The sequence below is a fragment of the Rhea pennata genome, chromosome 3 (assembly GCF_028389875.1).
Source record: "Rhea pennata isolate bPtePen1 chromosome 3, bPtePen1.pri, whole genome shotgun sequence".
In the NCBI taxonomy this organism is placed as follows: domain Eukaryota; kingdom Metazoa; phylum Chordata; class Aves; order Rheiformes; family Rheidae; genus Rhea; species Rhea pennata.
This window is the reverse complement of record NC_084665.1, coordinates 25,941,098-25,956,159: the sequence shown is the minus strand read 5'-3', so window position 1 is coordinate 25,956,159 and position 15,062 is coordinate 25,941,098. Positions and strand designations below refer to the sequence as shown.

Below are 15,062 nucleotides of genomic sequence, written 5' to 3'. Positions count from 1 at the left end.
GGTTGGATACAATGTGAGCTCTGATGAGTAGGGTCGTATGCACTAGTAAGAGACATGTACCTCGTGGGAAGCTGTTGTTTCTTTTCCTAGCACAGCTGAGCTGAAAAGTGTTGCTAAGTGAAGCATAAGATATTGACCATAATAAATATCCCCAGAGTATTTTTGGTAGTCTCTCTGTGGTGTGTTGGGCATAAATCTAACCCAGGTCTTGTCTAAAAGCTTTGACTGCTTCAGGGAGGGTTATGCATATGCAAGAGGCCTGCAAATTTGAGCTCGCTTCCTTAAAAGTTTGCCTGCAGAACTATAGTGCTCACTGACCTCTTTTTGTGTTGCATTTTTGTCTCCTCCACTTACTAGTGCATATGACTGTTATATTGAAATAAATGGATGTTACAAAGTCAGGGCTGTCAGGATGGAAAGTGCCAAAATTGAGGTTGTTTAGTGACCGTTTTTTCCAGCTGATTTGTGTGACTGCATTCCAGGCAGCCTTCCTTTGCTTTTGGTGACTCCCCCAGACAAGCTAACTAAGTGAAACTCCCTGGTAGGTAAGACCTCAGCCTGGAAAGCAGAAGCTTTTCCCTTTGTTGAAGTTTCATGACCAGATATTGCCTTGTTTTTGCTTCTTAGTGGTATTATGTTTATTTTTAATGGCTACAGCACTTAAGCACCAGCACCAGATGTTTTAGAGCATATACTAACATAACATTGAAGTTAGTTTGTAACCCAACTCCAGTCTGCCTCAGTAAGCTTTGGGGAAGTTTCTGACTTAAACCCATTCTTACGTGAAACAGTTAAGTGAAAGGCTGAGCTGTGAGGTAGATTTCATGGCTCTAGTGGGGAATTGTCTTTCGCATTGGGCTAAATGGTAGCCAACCTTAATGTCATTTTATTTTTACTTATTTAAAAAGTTTAAAGTGGAGCAAGTTTCAGTGCTATATCAGAACTTGTGCACTTTGTTAAATAGGGATTGTGATACTAGTGTGATCTTGAGATGGTTTTAAATCTGTTTTACCGAGTAGTGTGTTCACCGGACAAGTTATTTACAACGTTAATATTAGTAGACCATATTTTAAAGTCAGCTGGGAGATGTGTAGGTATTCATAGGGAAGGGAGGAATAAAACAGAAAAACAAGATGGAAGAGAGTGCTTGACTTCTAATTTCTTAAAAATAATTTTAATTTGACAGAAATGCAAGTCTCCTGCTGTCTGTTTTTACACAAACACTGTAAGCAAGGGAAGAATTGTGAGTGAAATCCGTTCTGAAGGAAATGCTTCTTCTATTGTATGGGGTGAACAAAAGTGACTGTAATGTACACTGTAACAGAAGGAAATCTACAGAATTATTCAATATAGCTATTTACAAAAGCTCTTTGAAATGAAAAATAAAAAACAAAACAAAGCCTGTTACATTTGGTTGAAGAGAAGAGCCACAGAAGAATACAGGAGAGAGGAGGTAATGTAGAAACAAGCTTAAAATGATTAGTATGTAGATGGAAGGAACAGAAATGTCTGACTCTTTTCTTGAATTTAAAAATTATCTTTCTATTTAAAGTGTAAAATTTTGTTACTTAGCCTTCTATCTCATTTCTACACTTAACAGCTGCTGTATGTTTTATTTCCATTTAAAGCATTTATCTTTGGAAGATGTCCTAATAATTTTTGTACTAGTAGAGAAAATGTAATTTTAATAGATTATAAAATATTTTGGCTTTCTGACATTTATTTTCAGTCTCAGTTAACATTGAACTTCAAGATCAGTCTCTTAAAATCTTTTGCTTTCAAGCTGCTTTAGTAGAGCATTTCTGCAGTGTCTGTGGCGTAGTGATGTGTCTGGCTTGTAGTAGTTTTAACTTAGTTACTAGAATTGCGAGTAGTTGATGGCAGTTCATTGATTTTATTTTTTTAATGTGTATGCTTTAACATATACATATCATTTTGTGGTGACTATACTTTACAAGTGAGCATTGCTGGTTGATTGTGACAGTCAGACTTACTATCTGTTTGTACTGAAAGTGTTAAACCAGAGCAGAATCTCAGGTGCAGCATTCAGAGTTTTTGGAGGTAGTGTGGAGAACTGAGAAGTGTTTGAAAATGAATGAGTCATGCTATGCTTCCATATTTGGTGCAACCTAGTATTTGTCACATCTGCAGAACTGGACTATTTGTATTGCGTATTTTGCAGCACAGCTTTTGAAAACGATGATGTGCAAGTTCATGTATTTTTATTCTGTTACAATAGAGCTGCTGACATCAAAGGGTGAAACTTGTTGGCGGGGGGGGGGGGGGGGGGGGAGAGGAGGGAAGCAATCATTTTGTTTTTCCTGCACTTTGCCTGGCCCTTTTCCACCTATCTTACAGGGAAAAAAAATAATGACCTGGAGCATGGGAATCTAAAATGGTGATAACAGATCCAGCTGTTAAAACTTCTCTAAATTGTTATGCAGCTGTAGTCTGTTTCTGGGGAATGATTATTCTCATTCCCTAATATGCATCAATATCACTTTTTGATATTTTCAAAGTACTTTTTTATTGGACTATTTAAGTGTACCGTAGGTTGGCTATACACTGTATTTTACCAAAATCTCTTTTCACATTTCTTACAATTCTAAGAACTGTACCAATGTACTCTTATACAAAATACTCCTCTCCTTTTGGATTTATTTAAGGACCCCCCCCCCCACACACACAAATATTGATTATTTAAGTTATAACTTTTGCTTGCAGTGAGTTAGAAAGATCATTCAGATTATAAAACTCAGATAAGGGTGCTGTTTGGATTTAAAAATAATAAAGTAACATATTCTTTAAGAATTAGCTGTCCTGTATTCTGTGTTCTGAAAAATGAACATAAACCTTGCTAGGTGTTGAGTTTTTAAAATCTGTTCCAGAAACAGAGTTGTTTATTTTCTTTGCAGGGTTTTACATTTAGTTTCAGTGTATGTAAAAAATTATCAGTGGATCATTGCTGGAGGAATAGCTTAATCTTGCTAGTGCATTTCTTATGTGCTGAGATTGTGGTTAACACTTTCCAAAACCCCAGAAAAACATGATTCCAATAATGACATTTTCATTTGGCCAAGAGATTTAAAAAAAAAAGCGGAAATAACATTGATTTAGATCTAGAAAGACCTAAATAGGAGAAATATTTGAAGCATCAGCTGGGATCTAAATACCTCTTATTTAGCCTCTCTTAATCAGATTTTCAAAAGTGTTGAGTAGTCCAAGCTTGTCTGAATATATATATATATATATATATAAAATATATAGAGGGGGAGGGGGAAGGGGAAGGCAGAGGGGTGTAGAAGAAGGTAGGGGTGATAAAACTGCCTGTGAGATACCAAATAGTTTGTGAACAAACTGGTGGCGTACTATATTTCTCTTTCTTTCCCCCGAGTCCTGTAACTGGTTATTTTAATAGTGTATCATGAGGCTGATGAGCTGGAAAATGTGACAGTGACTAATATTTTAATGGCTCTGTTCAAAATATATATAAATTTTAAGCTGAGCTTCCTGAGAAAGTCAAGCTTATGTAATTGTACTGTCAGACTTTCATGCCCATTGGCTAAATTCAGCAAAATTTAAAAGAGGAACCGTGGCTGCAAATGTGATTATGTTCCTGCAGAGTATGTGAAACGGCAGCTGGGGAAGGGGAGAGCCCTGGCTGAGGTGCCATGCTGGGGCAGGCAGGACCCAGCACTGCCTTGGGCCATTTGCCACTGCCTGGCCTGTCCATGAGTGTGCGTTGGTCATGTTCTCATGGCAGGTACTGCCTTGGGCCTACAGGGAGAACTGGGAAGGTGTGGAAGAGGGGGGTGTGTGTGTGTGTGTTAAGGGAGTAGAATGTGGGCGGGGGGAGAGAGAGAGATCTCTGGGAAAGTAGGAAAAATACTTAGAGAATTACTTTTTTGCGGAAGTTGTGGATTTCTGACCTTGTTAGGAGCTTGCATTTTTGCAACTAACGTATATCGCCGTTTGCGTTATGTTGTAGATGCATCTAACTGGTCTGTGTTGCTGCACTTAGTACTGAGTGTTCCTCTTTTTTTTTTTTTTGTTTTCCTTTGTGCTATCCTGTTTTGAAACAAAAGTCGTAACACACTCAGTGTTGCTCTGAAGATGTAGGTAGTTTGAACAGTTTAATGTGGCTTGATTGCAGTGCTGCCGCTGACCAGGGTAGTGCTGCCTTTGCCTTCTTCCTCTTCTTCCTACTGGCTTGTTGTGGCTTTTTCTTTCTTTCTTTTTTTTCCTTTTTTTTTTTTTTTTTTTTTTTAACTGCTGCTAATGTTTGTGCAGCTGAATGAACATAGTGGATACATCATGGACATGATCCAGCCAAAAATTAATCCAGCAACCTCTTTCTTTCTTCATGGAAGAAATAGCCCCCTAAAGCTCTAGTTTTTGATCTTCCTTGTGTTTTGTACATGTCTTTCTAGCTTATTTTCTTTTTGTTGTAGAAGGTAGGAAGGATGTATTTACTAAAAAAAAATTCTGGAAAGAATCCTGCTTTGATGCTTTCTTCTGGGATTATTTTTTTTTGTTTGCTCTGAGTGTAAATGAATTTTGATTCTGTATTCAATGTATCTTTTGTCTTCTTCAAAGTTAATGCCACAGAGCTGTTACAGGTGGTGGTTCTTTTTTTTCATCATGCTGCTATAGCAATACTGTTTCTTGAACTTGTCTTCTCAGTTCTTTTTTTTTTCTCTGTATAGCTGTTTCAACTCTCTCTTCTATTCTCTTCCAATTATTACTGTTAACCTCTGCCCTTTTCTTTTGGTAAACTTGTAACTATTTCAACAACAAAGTGATATTGATACAAAAAGCTAAAAGAAGTTGTGTGCAATTGTGAAGAACATGGTTTTAAGGTAATAGTCCAAGGGCTCTGTCTCCAGAGGAGTGAATCTCTGAGGTGAACTAGGGGATTGTTCTTTAAATATCTTTTTCTAATGGGAATGTCTTGGGTGGTGGATAGGGAAAAGAAGAGGATCATATATTTTGGTAACTGAACTGCCTCCCAACTGTGATTACCTCTTGAATCCAGAAGGAAATGAGACCATGTTTGTGTGGAGCTATTTTGGAAGAAACCTTTGGTGCCTGGTACGCAGACTTCAGTAAGGACCTGTTTCCATTCACCAGCTCCCCTACAGTTTTTCCTCCGTGGACAGGACATTGAAGCTGATTATCTATTTGGGAGCTTTTTGCAGCACTTCCTTTACTGTCTGCTCATGTTGTGCATTGTTCTTGAGAACATGTGAAGAATGCTCAACTCCTTACAGGATTTGGGCCATAATCAAGGCTGACACTGACTGGCATATTGTCAAATTGTACAAGTATCATTTACTGTTAGATAACACTGGACATCCGTTAGTGTCTCCTGGCTAATCAAGAGTGTTGCCTCACATATTCTTATGATGAGAGTGCTAAGGATTCTTGTTGTAGCTGCCAACTTTCATCATCTGAGTGGACTGTAAAAAACAGGACTCTAGGGACAGTTGAGAACAGGAAGTATGAAGATTTGTTGTGTTCTCATGAAGCACTGGAGTGACTTTCATAGATTGAGGGCATTGTCTCCAGAAGATGGCTTTTGTCTTGGTTTCTGTTGTTGCTATCGCAGAATAAGCGTGTAGCTATTTCTAAAATTGTCAATCCATTTGTCTGTTCCAGGGCGATTTGATGAAACTGTGATTGAAGAAAGAAGGCAATGTGCTGAAGATCTGTTGCAGTTTTCTGCTAACATCCCTGCTCTCTATAATAGTAAACAGCTTGAAGATTTTTTTAAGGTTTGTTAGTATTTGCAGGAGTATGTGCTTCTTACTGATGATGAAAGTGTAGTGCTGATTCTGCTTTATTTTATAAAATGTGGACAGCCAGTGAGCTGATTAGGTGTCATACTTTCATGAGCTGAAAAGTTTTATAGGAAGTTCATGTGTAGGGATTTAGGATTTTTGCTTATAGAAAGATGAGGAAAAAGTGATGTTAAATCTAAGTGTTATGCTGGGAAGTAATAAAAATATTGTAACTATTTCCGTATTTTATACGGATGTTTATAGCTTTTGAACTAAATTCAATAGTTCAATAGTCCTACTAATTGAACTAAATTCAATTAGTAGGAATTCAATAGGAATATTAGCTAGACTATTTTCTTCTGATCTGTTATTATGGATTGAGATCCATAACTGCAGATTTTGCATATAACTAGTCAAACCTGTGCTGCCTGAACAGTGACATGAGACTCTTGTTCCTCACCACAGAACCTGAAAACAGACCATTTAGATATTTCCATAAGTAATGCAATTTGTGGTAACCGAAGGTGGCCTTCAACAAAACCCTTGTTTTGCTTTGGTTTTTTAAAGGGAGCGCATTGTGAATTGTATGATTTAAAATGTATGTAGTTAACTTAGAAGGATTCAGTCAGGTTTTGTTTCACCTCTAGAAATTGGTGAGAAACTATACCCAGCAGTTGTCTACTTGTCAAATAGGTTAGAGTAGCATTAGGATTAAAACACCAAGCTTATTTTGCAGATTTACATAGTTTTGTTAAATGTATTAACTCTAAAATAATAGAGCACTTACTAGTTAGGAAAGTTAATTTTGAGTATCACTGCTATATTATGAGACTTTGGTAGTATGCAGCAGCTAAATATAAATATAAATTTATTTCCTTTTCCTCTCTTTTTAGGGTGGGGAGGTGCATGATGGTTCTGAATTGATTGGTCCTGTTGAACCTCTGTCCGATTCTCTGACTGACAACCTGTCTGATTGCAGCTCTGAAGGTCTGCTTTCTTTTTTTTTCTTTTTTTTTTTCATGTAATCTTACAGCTTGATTTATTTTAAAGCAACATGTGAAAGGCAAGTGCCCTATTTGTAGTAATATTAGCATCTGGTTTCTTGTTGCTTTGTATATGACAGAAAGGCCAGAATTAGGATTAGAAATGGGAAGTGTGGCTCAGCAGAGTTCTGTCTGCCCTATTGGAAGCTTACTTCTAACAATAAACTTTCTGGGAGTTTGTTTGGTCCACTTCTGAAATGCTAGTGCTCCATTGCTCAAAATGAATTCCTCTTGGTACCACTGGGAACTGAACCTCCAACCTAAATATACATAATCCTGCCTGCTTCTGAATGGTTGGGCGAACAGTCTGGTAGAGTTCACTACTAATTGTGCCTGAAATCTTTAATTATTTGCAAATAATTTTAAAACTGTATTAAAGATTGATCAGTACAGAGATGACTGAATGTGTGTAGAACATGAAAAAAAGGTCTGAGATTTGAACTGATCTTTTTTTTTTTTTTTTTTTTTTTTTTTAAGAAAGGATGTCTCTTGGATTGGGTATATGGTAGTGGGGAAGACTAAAGCCTGCTGCAGGGCTTGGGGAGATAGGCAGTTTGTTTAACCCTTTTACTGTAACTGCCAGTGTTTTTATTTTCCTGAAAAGAATTCCATTTTCCTGAAAGTCTGAAACACCCTATATTAGAGCCAGCATGGGTTATATTCAGTTGAAAAACTGGAGATCCCTCCCTTAGCTTGCTAACATTTTCTGGTTGTGCTGGAACAACGGAAGATGCTTCCTTCTTCCTGAAATGGCACTTATTTAGCACACTGTAGAGATGGACCAGCTGGCTTGGATACCAGATGTAGTGTAACTTTAGTGGCACTTTCCTCATGCTAAGTAGTGGAGCTGAAAGGTAGGGTGCATCACCCTAAATAAACACTATACTAGGACTTCTTATCTGTCTTTAATAGCTGAGCTAGCCTGAGCATCTCTGCATATCATTGTCTAGCAAGCACCATGCAATCTTTCTGAGAAATTCTTTATTCCAGTCTTTAAAAATTTTCCTTTGTAGCTATTTTATGCTGATCTATAAATATGTGGTATTATGCAAATGTTTGTAAAGCTTATTTGAGAGATGTTGAACTATTAATTTTTCTGTGGTCTGTTTCTGGCATAGAACTTGGTTTGGTGAAATTCTGCTCAAATAACAAGAGTTGCTTATTTTTGTAATATTTTTTTTTCTTCTTTTCTTCTTTCCTTGGAGATTGCAAGTTGGGTGATTTGCCACTGTGATCCCTGTGTCTGGTTCTTTACCCTTAGTTGTATAATATTTTCTCCATGTGCAACCAGTTTTGCATTTTATTTTGCAGTAACTTCTGTGATGTTCATGAATTAATATAAGCATAAACTTTGGTCCTTCTGTGAAGGAACTAACACAGAGGGTTAATTGCAGAGAGTAGTTATCATAAATAGAGCTACTATTTATGTGAAACTATGAGAAATTTAAAGATTTCAGATTTTGATAAAGAACCCATTTTACACTTTGCCTTTATGTAAAAATTGCTTCTGAAAATGCTTAACATATGTGTTTCTATTCTTCAGTTATAAGGGCCTCATTCTTAGAAGAAGAAAAACATTTGCTTTATGTGAGATAACCTTTTGTCTCTTCTGCATTCTACAAAGCGAAAAAATTCTTTGATATGCTTTCTCTGAAGGCTAAAGTGATTTTAGAGGAATGTTTGCAACAACTATGCACACAGGATTTCCAGATGCTGAATGTAACTTTTGTGGAGTTATCCTTTTGAAAAGCTGTGTTGTTTCCATGTGTTCAAAACCAAATTGGGGATGGGGGGACTAGGGAGAGAAAGCAACAGCTATGTTAAGTCCTCTAGATGGCAGTGGCAGTACTCAGTTCTAACTTTTCTCCCCTCCTTCCTCAAGGGAATCCTACCTTCATTTAATTTTTCCAAGTCTGATTATTAGAGTTAATCATCAGCTAGTGCAATGTGTTGTTTTTTTGTGGGCATTCAAGGGCCTCCACATGGGCACCGTTTCTCCAAAACAGTCTCTCCAAAACTCTCTTACTGAGAAGTATCAAGACCATAGCTTACTTGATGCTGAAATCTGCTCATAGGGGTCTGTAGCATTTTCTCACTTTTACCTGTTCTTCCCAAAGATTACCAACAGTTCACTCTGCAGAAGTTTGCATAATGGTAGATGGTGACCCTATGGCACTGTGTAAGGCATTGTGCAATTACTGCTAGATCAGTGAACTGGTTGTAGCTTTTATTTGTGTTTTTTTTATACATTGTGTTGTAGGAAGAAATAGCACCTTTTCCTCCAAGAAATAAACATACACAGTTCAGACTCTCTTCCTAGCCTTCAGGCTGTTTGGAAGTGCTGTGATTATGGTTTGTGTGGTGCTAGACTGGGGCTTTAAATCCTGTCCCTCAGCAAAGTTTATTAGCTCAGACTCTGTGCTATGCTAGCTTTGTTCACACAGCTTCTGGTCAAGTTGGTGCAGAAACAGAACAAACATGAGTTTGGATCACAGGTAAGGGAACTTGAGTCTGTTTGAAATCTGCTGTAGATGTGTATCTAGTATGGGTGGCCAACACACCCTTCCCACAAAACCCCAGCTTTTCCATTTAGCTGCTCTATCTGCATGCTCGGTCCGTTCTACTTCCACCCGTATATTCCCTAACTAGCAATTTTTCTTCCTGGAACAAAATCATCCGACTTTTCTAAATGTTAGTTCATAAATTCTGTGTCTTCATCCAAATTCAATGTTTGTGCTCCTAAATTGGGCAAGTGTACAACCTATCATTAATACACTACCTGGAAAGAAAGCAGTAGACTCATTAACTTTCTGTTGCAAGGTCCCTTCTTACAGGGCTCAGGGCTACACAGGCAGTTATCTTCTCAGTAATTCTTCTCAGCATGGACATTCTTACTTATATTCTTCCCCCCAAAAGATCAGGGGCATCATCATCTTTCCATCTTCTCCCCTCCTTTCAAGAAGGCTTGTTTCGCTAAGTATCACTGTTCCTTTCTTCTCACAGAAAGTCAGCAGCTGGTCATCTGTTTTCCTTCTTGTCTCTTTTTCTTCTCACTCATCTTAAAGAAGCTGTTAACTTTAGAGAAGATTGTACTTGGTGAGAAGGTGTGTGCCTTCTTTCTCTTCTATAAATCGTAAAAGCCCATCTAGCTCTAGAGTTGCAAAATCAAAAAGCAAGTTTGAGTTAGATACCTTGAGTAGCTCCTTGCTACTGCCACATACAATTTGAAGATAAGTCAGAACGCTGTGGGTAACCTCTTGACTCTATTGGTAATACAGAAAAAAACAAACGCCAGGTTTTAGATCAGAATTTTCCTTCTCTATATGCAAACAGCTAAATGTCTTGACCTTGTTGCCTACTTGTTTATTGCTTCAGTGGGTACATATGTGAAGGTTATAAAGCAAACTGCTACTTGATATCCAGCTGGAACTGCCAAATTCATGGCTCTTCCCATATGTCTCATGCAGGATACTACTCTGGAATTACATTTTTGAACTGAAAGTTTTTTTTTTTTTTTTTTTTTTCCCTTTTCTTAGTGTGTATTGGTCCCAGCTTTTCAGGCTCTCTGGTTTTAAGTCTCCTTAGTTGCATATCATCAGAACAGTGAGAGACAGGTTTAAAATGTTAACAGCTGTTGAATTTAGGTGAGTTGATAAGGTGCTGAGGTTTGAATTAGCCATCCTAAGCAAGTATCTGTGTTTTGTTTTTAACCTTTAAAGCAAGAGGAAATAACAGGTCTAATACTCCTGTCACAGTTCCGATAGCTTGATACCAAAATTAAGATCTCCGATAGCCAGGCTGAAATCAGTTTAACATTATATATTTTTACCTTTAGTAGCGTCATGTCCTTTTATTTTGATGGTAAGTGAACAGCTATTTTGTTGTTATGTAAAAGGATGTCAGAAACATTTTTGTTGTTCTTCTTTTCAGTTCGGAAGGATTTAAGCGGGCTTGATGATGTGACACTTACCAGTCAATCAGAATGTGGAGGTGAGAGCTGGGCGTTGTTTCCATTACATTTATATTATAAAGTCATAGTTATGTGTGAACGCTCTTCGTGGATGTTAATCCTTACTGAATGAAATGGTGTAGATGTGAAAAGTCTTTTCTGTCATTTGTGCGCAAATATCCCTGCTAAGTTGTGGGAAGTATATATGCTCTCAATTTATGGAAGATACAAAATAAAACGTGTAAGCTCATGTATTTCAGTGAAATTTGAGCTAATAACTAGCTGTGAGTTATGTGAACACGATGCATTACCTATAGTAACTGTTGTGTGAATTCTAGCACCTAATTTAATATTTTTGTGATGCTACATCTTACCGGCTAGTAAACTGACCGTAAAACAGTTTTTTGAGGGTTTCTTCTGACAGTAATTTGACTTACCCCACACAGGGAGGGGTTAAAATCTTTGTTAAAAGTTAAAATCTTTGGATTTAAAGTTTGAATTGGAGCTAGAATGTCAGGTGCTGTGATAAAGAGTTTTGGAGGCTGATATGGTGTGTAAGAAATCTAGAGTAATAGATGTCCTTCTGACTTGCACTTTCAGGACTCTCCAGTGACAGTGACCTGATCTCCCTGACAGTTGACGTCGACTCCCTTGCTGAATTGGATGATGGAATGGCATCTAACCAGAATTCCCCCACCAGAGCTGTTGGCATTGGCCTTTCCTCTGAGCTCCCAGCACAAAGCATGGTGGCATCTGAGCAGGAGTGGAGCAAAACTGAAGGCGAGAGAGAGAGCTTTGGTTTGTTTAGTGGAGGCTTAAAACCCAAGCCTGGCAAACAAGATTACTTGGAGAAAGCAGGGGAGTTGATAAAACTGGCCTTGAAGAAGGAGGAGGAGGAAGACTATGAAACTGCCTTCAGCTTTTATAGAAAGGGGGTTGATCTGCTTCTGGAAGGTGTTCAAGGTATGGATCTTCTCACTTTGATTATGAGTATTTGGTTGTGGTGTCTCCTTAGTTAACATCTGCTTACTGTGCTGCACAGAAGTAATACGACATACAGAATGTGTGCTTGGCTTTCATGTACTTGATTGCTGCTGTGCATATATGCGAGAGAGAAATCTTTCTTTGTGAGACTGAATGATAATTTAGGGTCTCATCCTCCAAGTGCTAGATATCTCATCTCTTGAAACTGCAGCACAACCTCAGACTTATAGGTAAGTAGCAGAGCACTATTTAAAAAATTATTTTTCCCCTCCTTTCTCCTTCTCTTTTATTATCTAGGCATTAATTAATATGTGGCACTTGCACCACTGTTGAAACATTATTTAATTTACATGGTTAAGTGATGAGGATTATTATCTCCATTTTATTCATGGAGAGAAACAGACTCAGGTTACCTTTCTGAACACAACGGCATTAGAACTATTTTTTGGGTCTCAGCCTATTTTATCTTCCACTGAACTGTTCTCCTTTTCCTAGCTGAAAGACACATACAAGCTTACATCTCCACACTGCTGGAGGAGAACAGGATTAAAAAAAAGAAAAAAGAAAAAAACCACACCTCCTCCTGCCAAATAAAAAAACAAAAAAACTCTTTGGCATGTCGATGCATATCTGCAAAGGCTGCTGTTAACTCACTGTATGCAACTCCATGCAAACTTATGTGGACTCTTCTTAGTCTTTGTCAGTCAAGGAACAATTTTTTTTTCTTCTTTAACCTCCTAGTTCTTGAGAATCTGTGGAGATAGCTGCATTTATTTTTATTTTGTCCAAGAAGACTTTAGAAGTATAAAGCACAGGAAAGGGTTTGTCCTTTCCTGTAGTGAATTCAGCGTCCTGCACAAATCGAACAATTAGGATTAGAAAGCTGACTTTATTTGACAGTATATAGCACAGATATATTATGCTGCTCAATAGCTGAGGTTCAGTGCTAGTATACCAAGGCATGTATAAGCAGAAGCCTTTACATGGCAGTAGTCTGGAAACTCTGAATAATTCTAGGGATGAAAGTTACCTTCTGAGCTCTTTCAGCAGGGGCTGACAAAAAATAGTCATGAGAATTGAGATGTGGGCCAAGCAAATGTTTGTAGCCTTGACTTAAAGTGTTGTTTTACTTTTTGTAAAAGTAAATCAATCTCTTTCTTTTGAAGTCCTAGTAATATCAGTAGGGTTGATGTTTGCTTCTTGTGACTTTTTAATAGCATCCTACCTTTCTTTGCCCATTTTGTCAGTGTGCATTTCATTCTTGTGTTCAATGTGTTGGCAGTCCTTCTGATGGAAAGCCCAGCTATTCATTCTTTACTAATGTACTTTACAGGCCTGTGTGCCATTTGGTTATGGTCCTCTGACCTCCTGTTTTGTCATAACCACTTCTGTCTTCTAGTCATAATACAAGACTGCTGTGATGCAGTTTCAAACTGGTAGTTGGTATTTCAACCTCAAAAACTTCCTTTATTTAAACCATTGCAAGCTGCTGGGGCATCAACACAAATCAAGCTGAGCTGTAGTAACTGTGTGTGCATACTTAAACTGTGGCAGTGGTTAAACATGTTGGTTTTGAATCTGTGATAGTCTTTATGCTACTGTGTTTACCTTGCAGTTGTGAAAGGCTACACTTGCGTGCATAGTAAATAACTGGCTCAGCTCATGCATAATAACTCATTAAACTAGGGTGGGTTGAACCCTTCAGTTGCAATTGCTAACGTTTTCTGCAAGGGCTCCTTGCTTCTTTGCTATTGACACATTATATATATATATGTGTGTGTGTATATATATATATATGTATACACATGTATATGCACATACATAAATATATAAAATATAAAGTGTGTGTGTGTATATATACACACTATATGTGTGTATATATATATAAAATAGCTACATATATATGTCAATAGCAAAGAAGCAAAGAGTATGTATGTACATACACACAGACACATGCACACACACATAATATTTTTTTTTTTTGTGTCTATCTATCCATGTATATCTGTGACTCATCCAGCTACCTCACGAGTGCTAATTTTTTTACTGACCCAATAGTGTCCATGCTTTTCAGACTAGAGAAATATCAAGGAATCTCAGAAACATGATAAATACTCTGCCCTGTTTGTTTTCCTGATACCTGTTTGTTTTCCTGATACAGCTCAGACAGTACAATAAGAGTTGATAACAAATTTATGGTAGTGTTACCCATAGAGACAGAGGTTTCTCAGTGCCTGAAGAGATATATAGCCAGCACCTGCAAATTCTGTGCAGTCTCTGGCATTTCATCCTCGAGGCAGGGAATAGCTAGACTGAATTACTTTTCAGCTGGCATTTTATCCCTTGGGAACATAAATGTACACAGGCTGGTTTCTAGCAGTCAGCTTTCTTTTCTGCTTTCTCTGTGTTACTCTGTGTGGCTGTGGAGGAGGAAAAAGAATGGATGGTCGTCCTCTGCTGGTCACTTCCCCTGGTTTTGGATAGATCTAATTCATCATGTCCTGCTCTTAGAGTTTCTGTAAGCTGGCAAGGAGAGTCTGATGTCCTCTTTATAATAACAAAGTTGATTCAAACACCTTCCTAAACAATGAATACCTTTAAGTTATTCATGACTTTTACTCCTTATAGCTGCCTACATGTCACTATTTTTAACTACTTTATGACTACTTCATGAAGCTAACTACTTTATGAAGCTTATGTTTAATGTTGAAATATGAATATTCAATATAGCTTGCAATAAAAACCCTTCACTTAATCAGTTTAGCTGCTTAAACACATCTAATTATATATTTCATACATAAAACTATGCCTCTTCCAAAGATAAGGATGGTGCAATTGTTAAAACATGTCTCTGATCTTATATGTAATTGACTATTTTCAGCCTGTTTTGTATAAATTAGCCTATATATGTATAAATATATACAAAGGACACCATGTTTCACTTTTAGATATTAGTGTTTTACCTTAAAATGTGTAGTTTTTCTTTAGAAGATACTAGTGTTTTACCTTAAAATGTGTAGTTTTTCTTTAGAATGGAGTGAAAATGACTTTTGCATGTAAAATGTCAATATGTATTTTTGCCACTTGGTGGCACCAAGAAAATAGAAATTGACACGAAAAAATTGGAATCAGAATATGTAACCAGGGCACCAGGGAAAAAAGGAAGAATCATAGCCAGTTCTCTATTTGAAACTTTTCTCAGAAGTACCTCTGGAATATAAAGCCTCTTTGCTGCTTCTTTTTACTTCATATAAGAAGATCTTTTTAGTCCTTAAGACTGGCTTATCAAAACAGTGTATGAGTAAA

The 15,062-nt window shown here is 37.4% G+C and overlaps 1 protein-coding gene across 6 annotated transcripts in view; it reads left to right on the top strand.

Moving 5' to 3' along the window:
- The window catches only part of RPS6KC1 (ribosomal protein S6 kinase C1), an 84,477-nt gene that overhangs the window by 9,819 nt on the left and 59,596 nt on the right, over nucleotides 1-15,062 (top strand). For all 6 annotated transcript variants that reach the window (XM_062571834.1, XM_062571830.1, XM_062571835.1 and 3 more), the window contains 4 exons: nucleotides 5,659-5,774; nucleotides 6,674-6,767; nucleotides 10,754-10,813; nucleotides 11,373-11,735. In XM_062571834.1, the coding sequence (XP_062427818.1) occupies nucleotides 5,659-5,774; nucleotides 6,674-6,767; nucleotides 10,754-10,813; nucleotides 11,373-11,735 (633 nt within the window). The remainder of the gene's footprint in view (nucleotides 1-5,658; nucleotides 5,775-6,673; nucleotides 6,768-10,753; nucleotides 10,814-11,372; nucleotides 11,736-15,062) is intronic.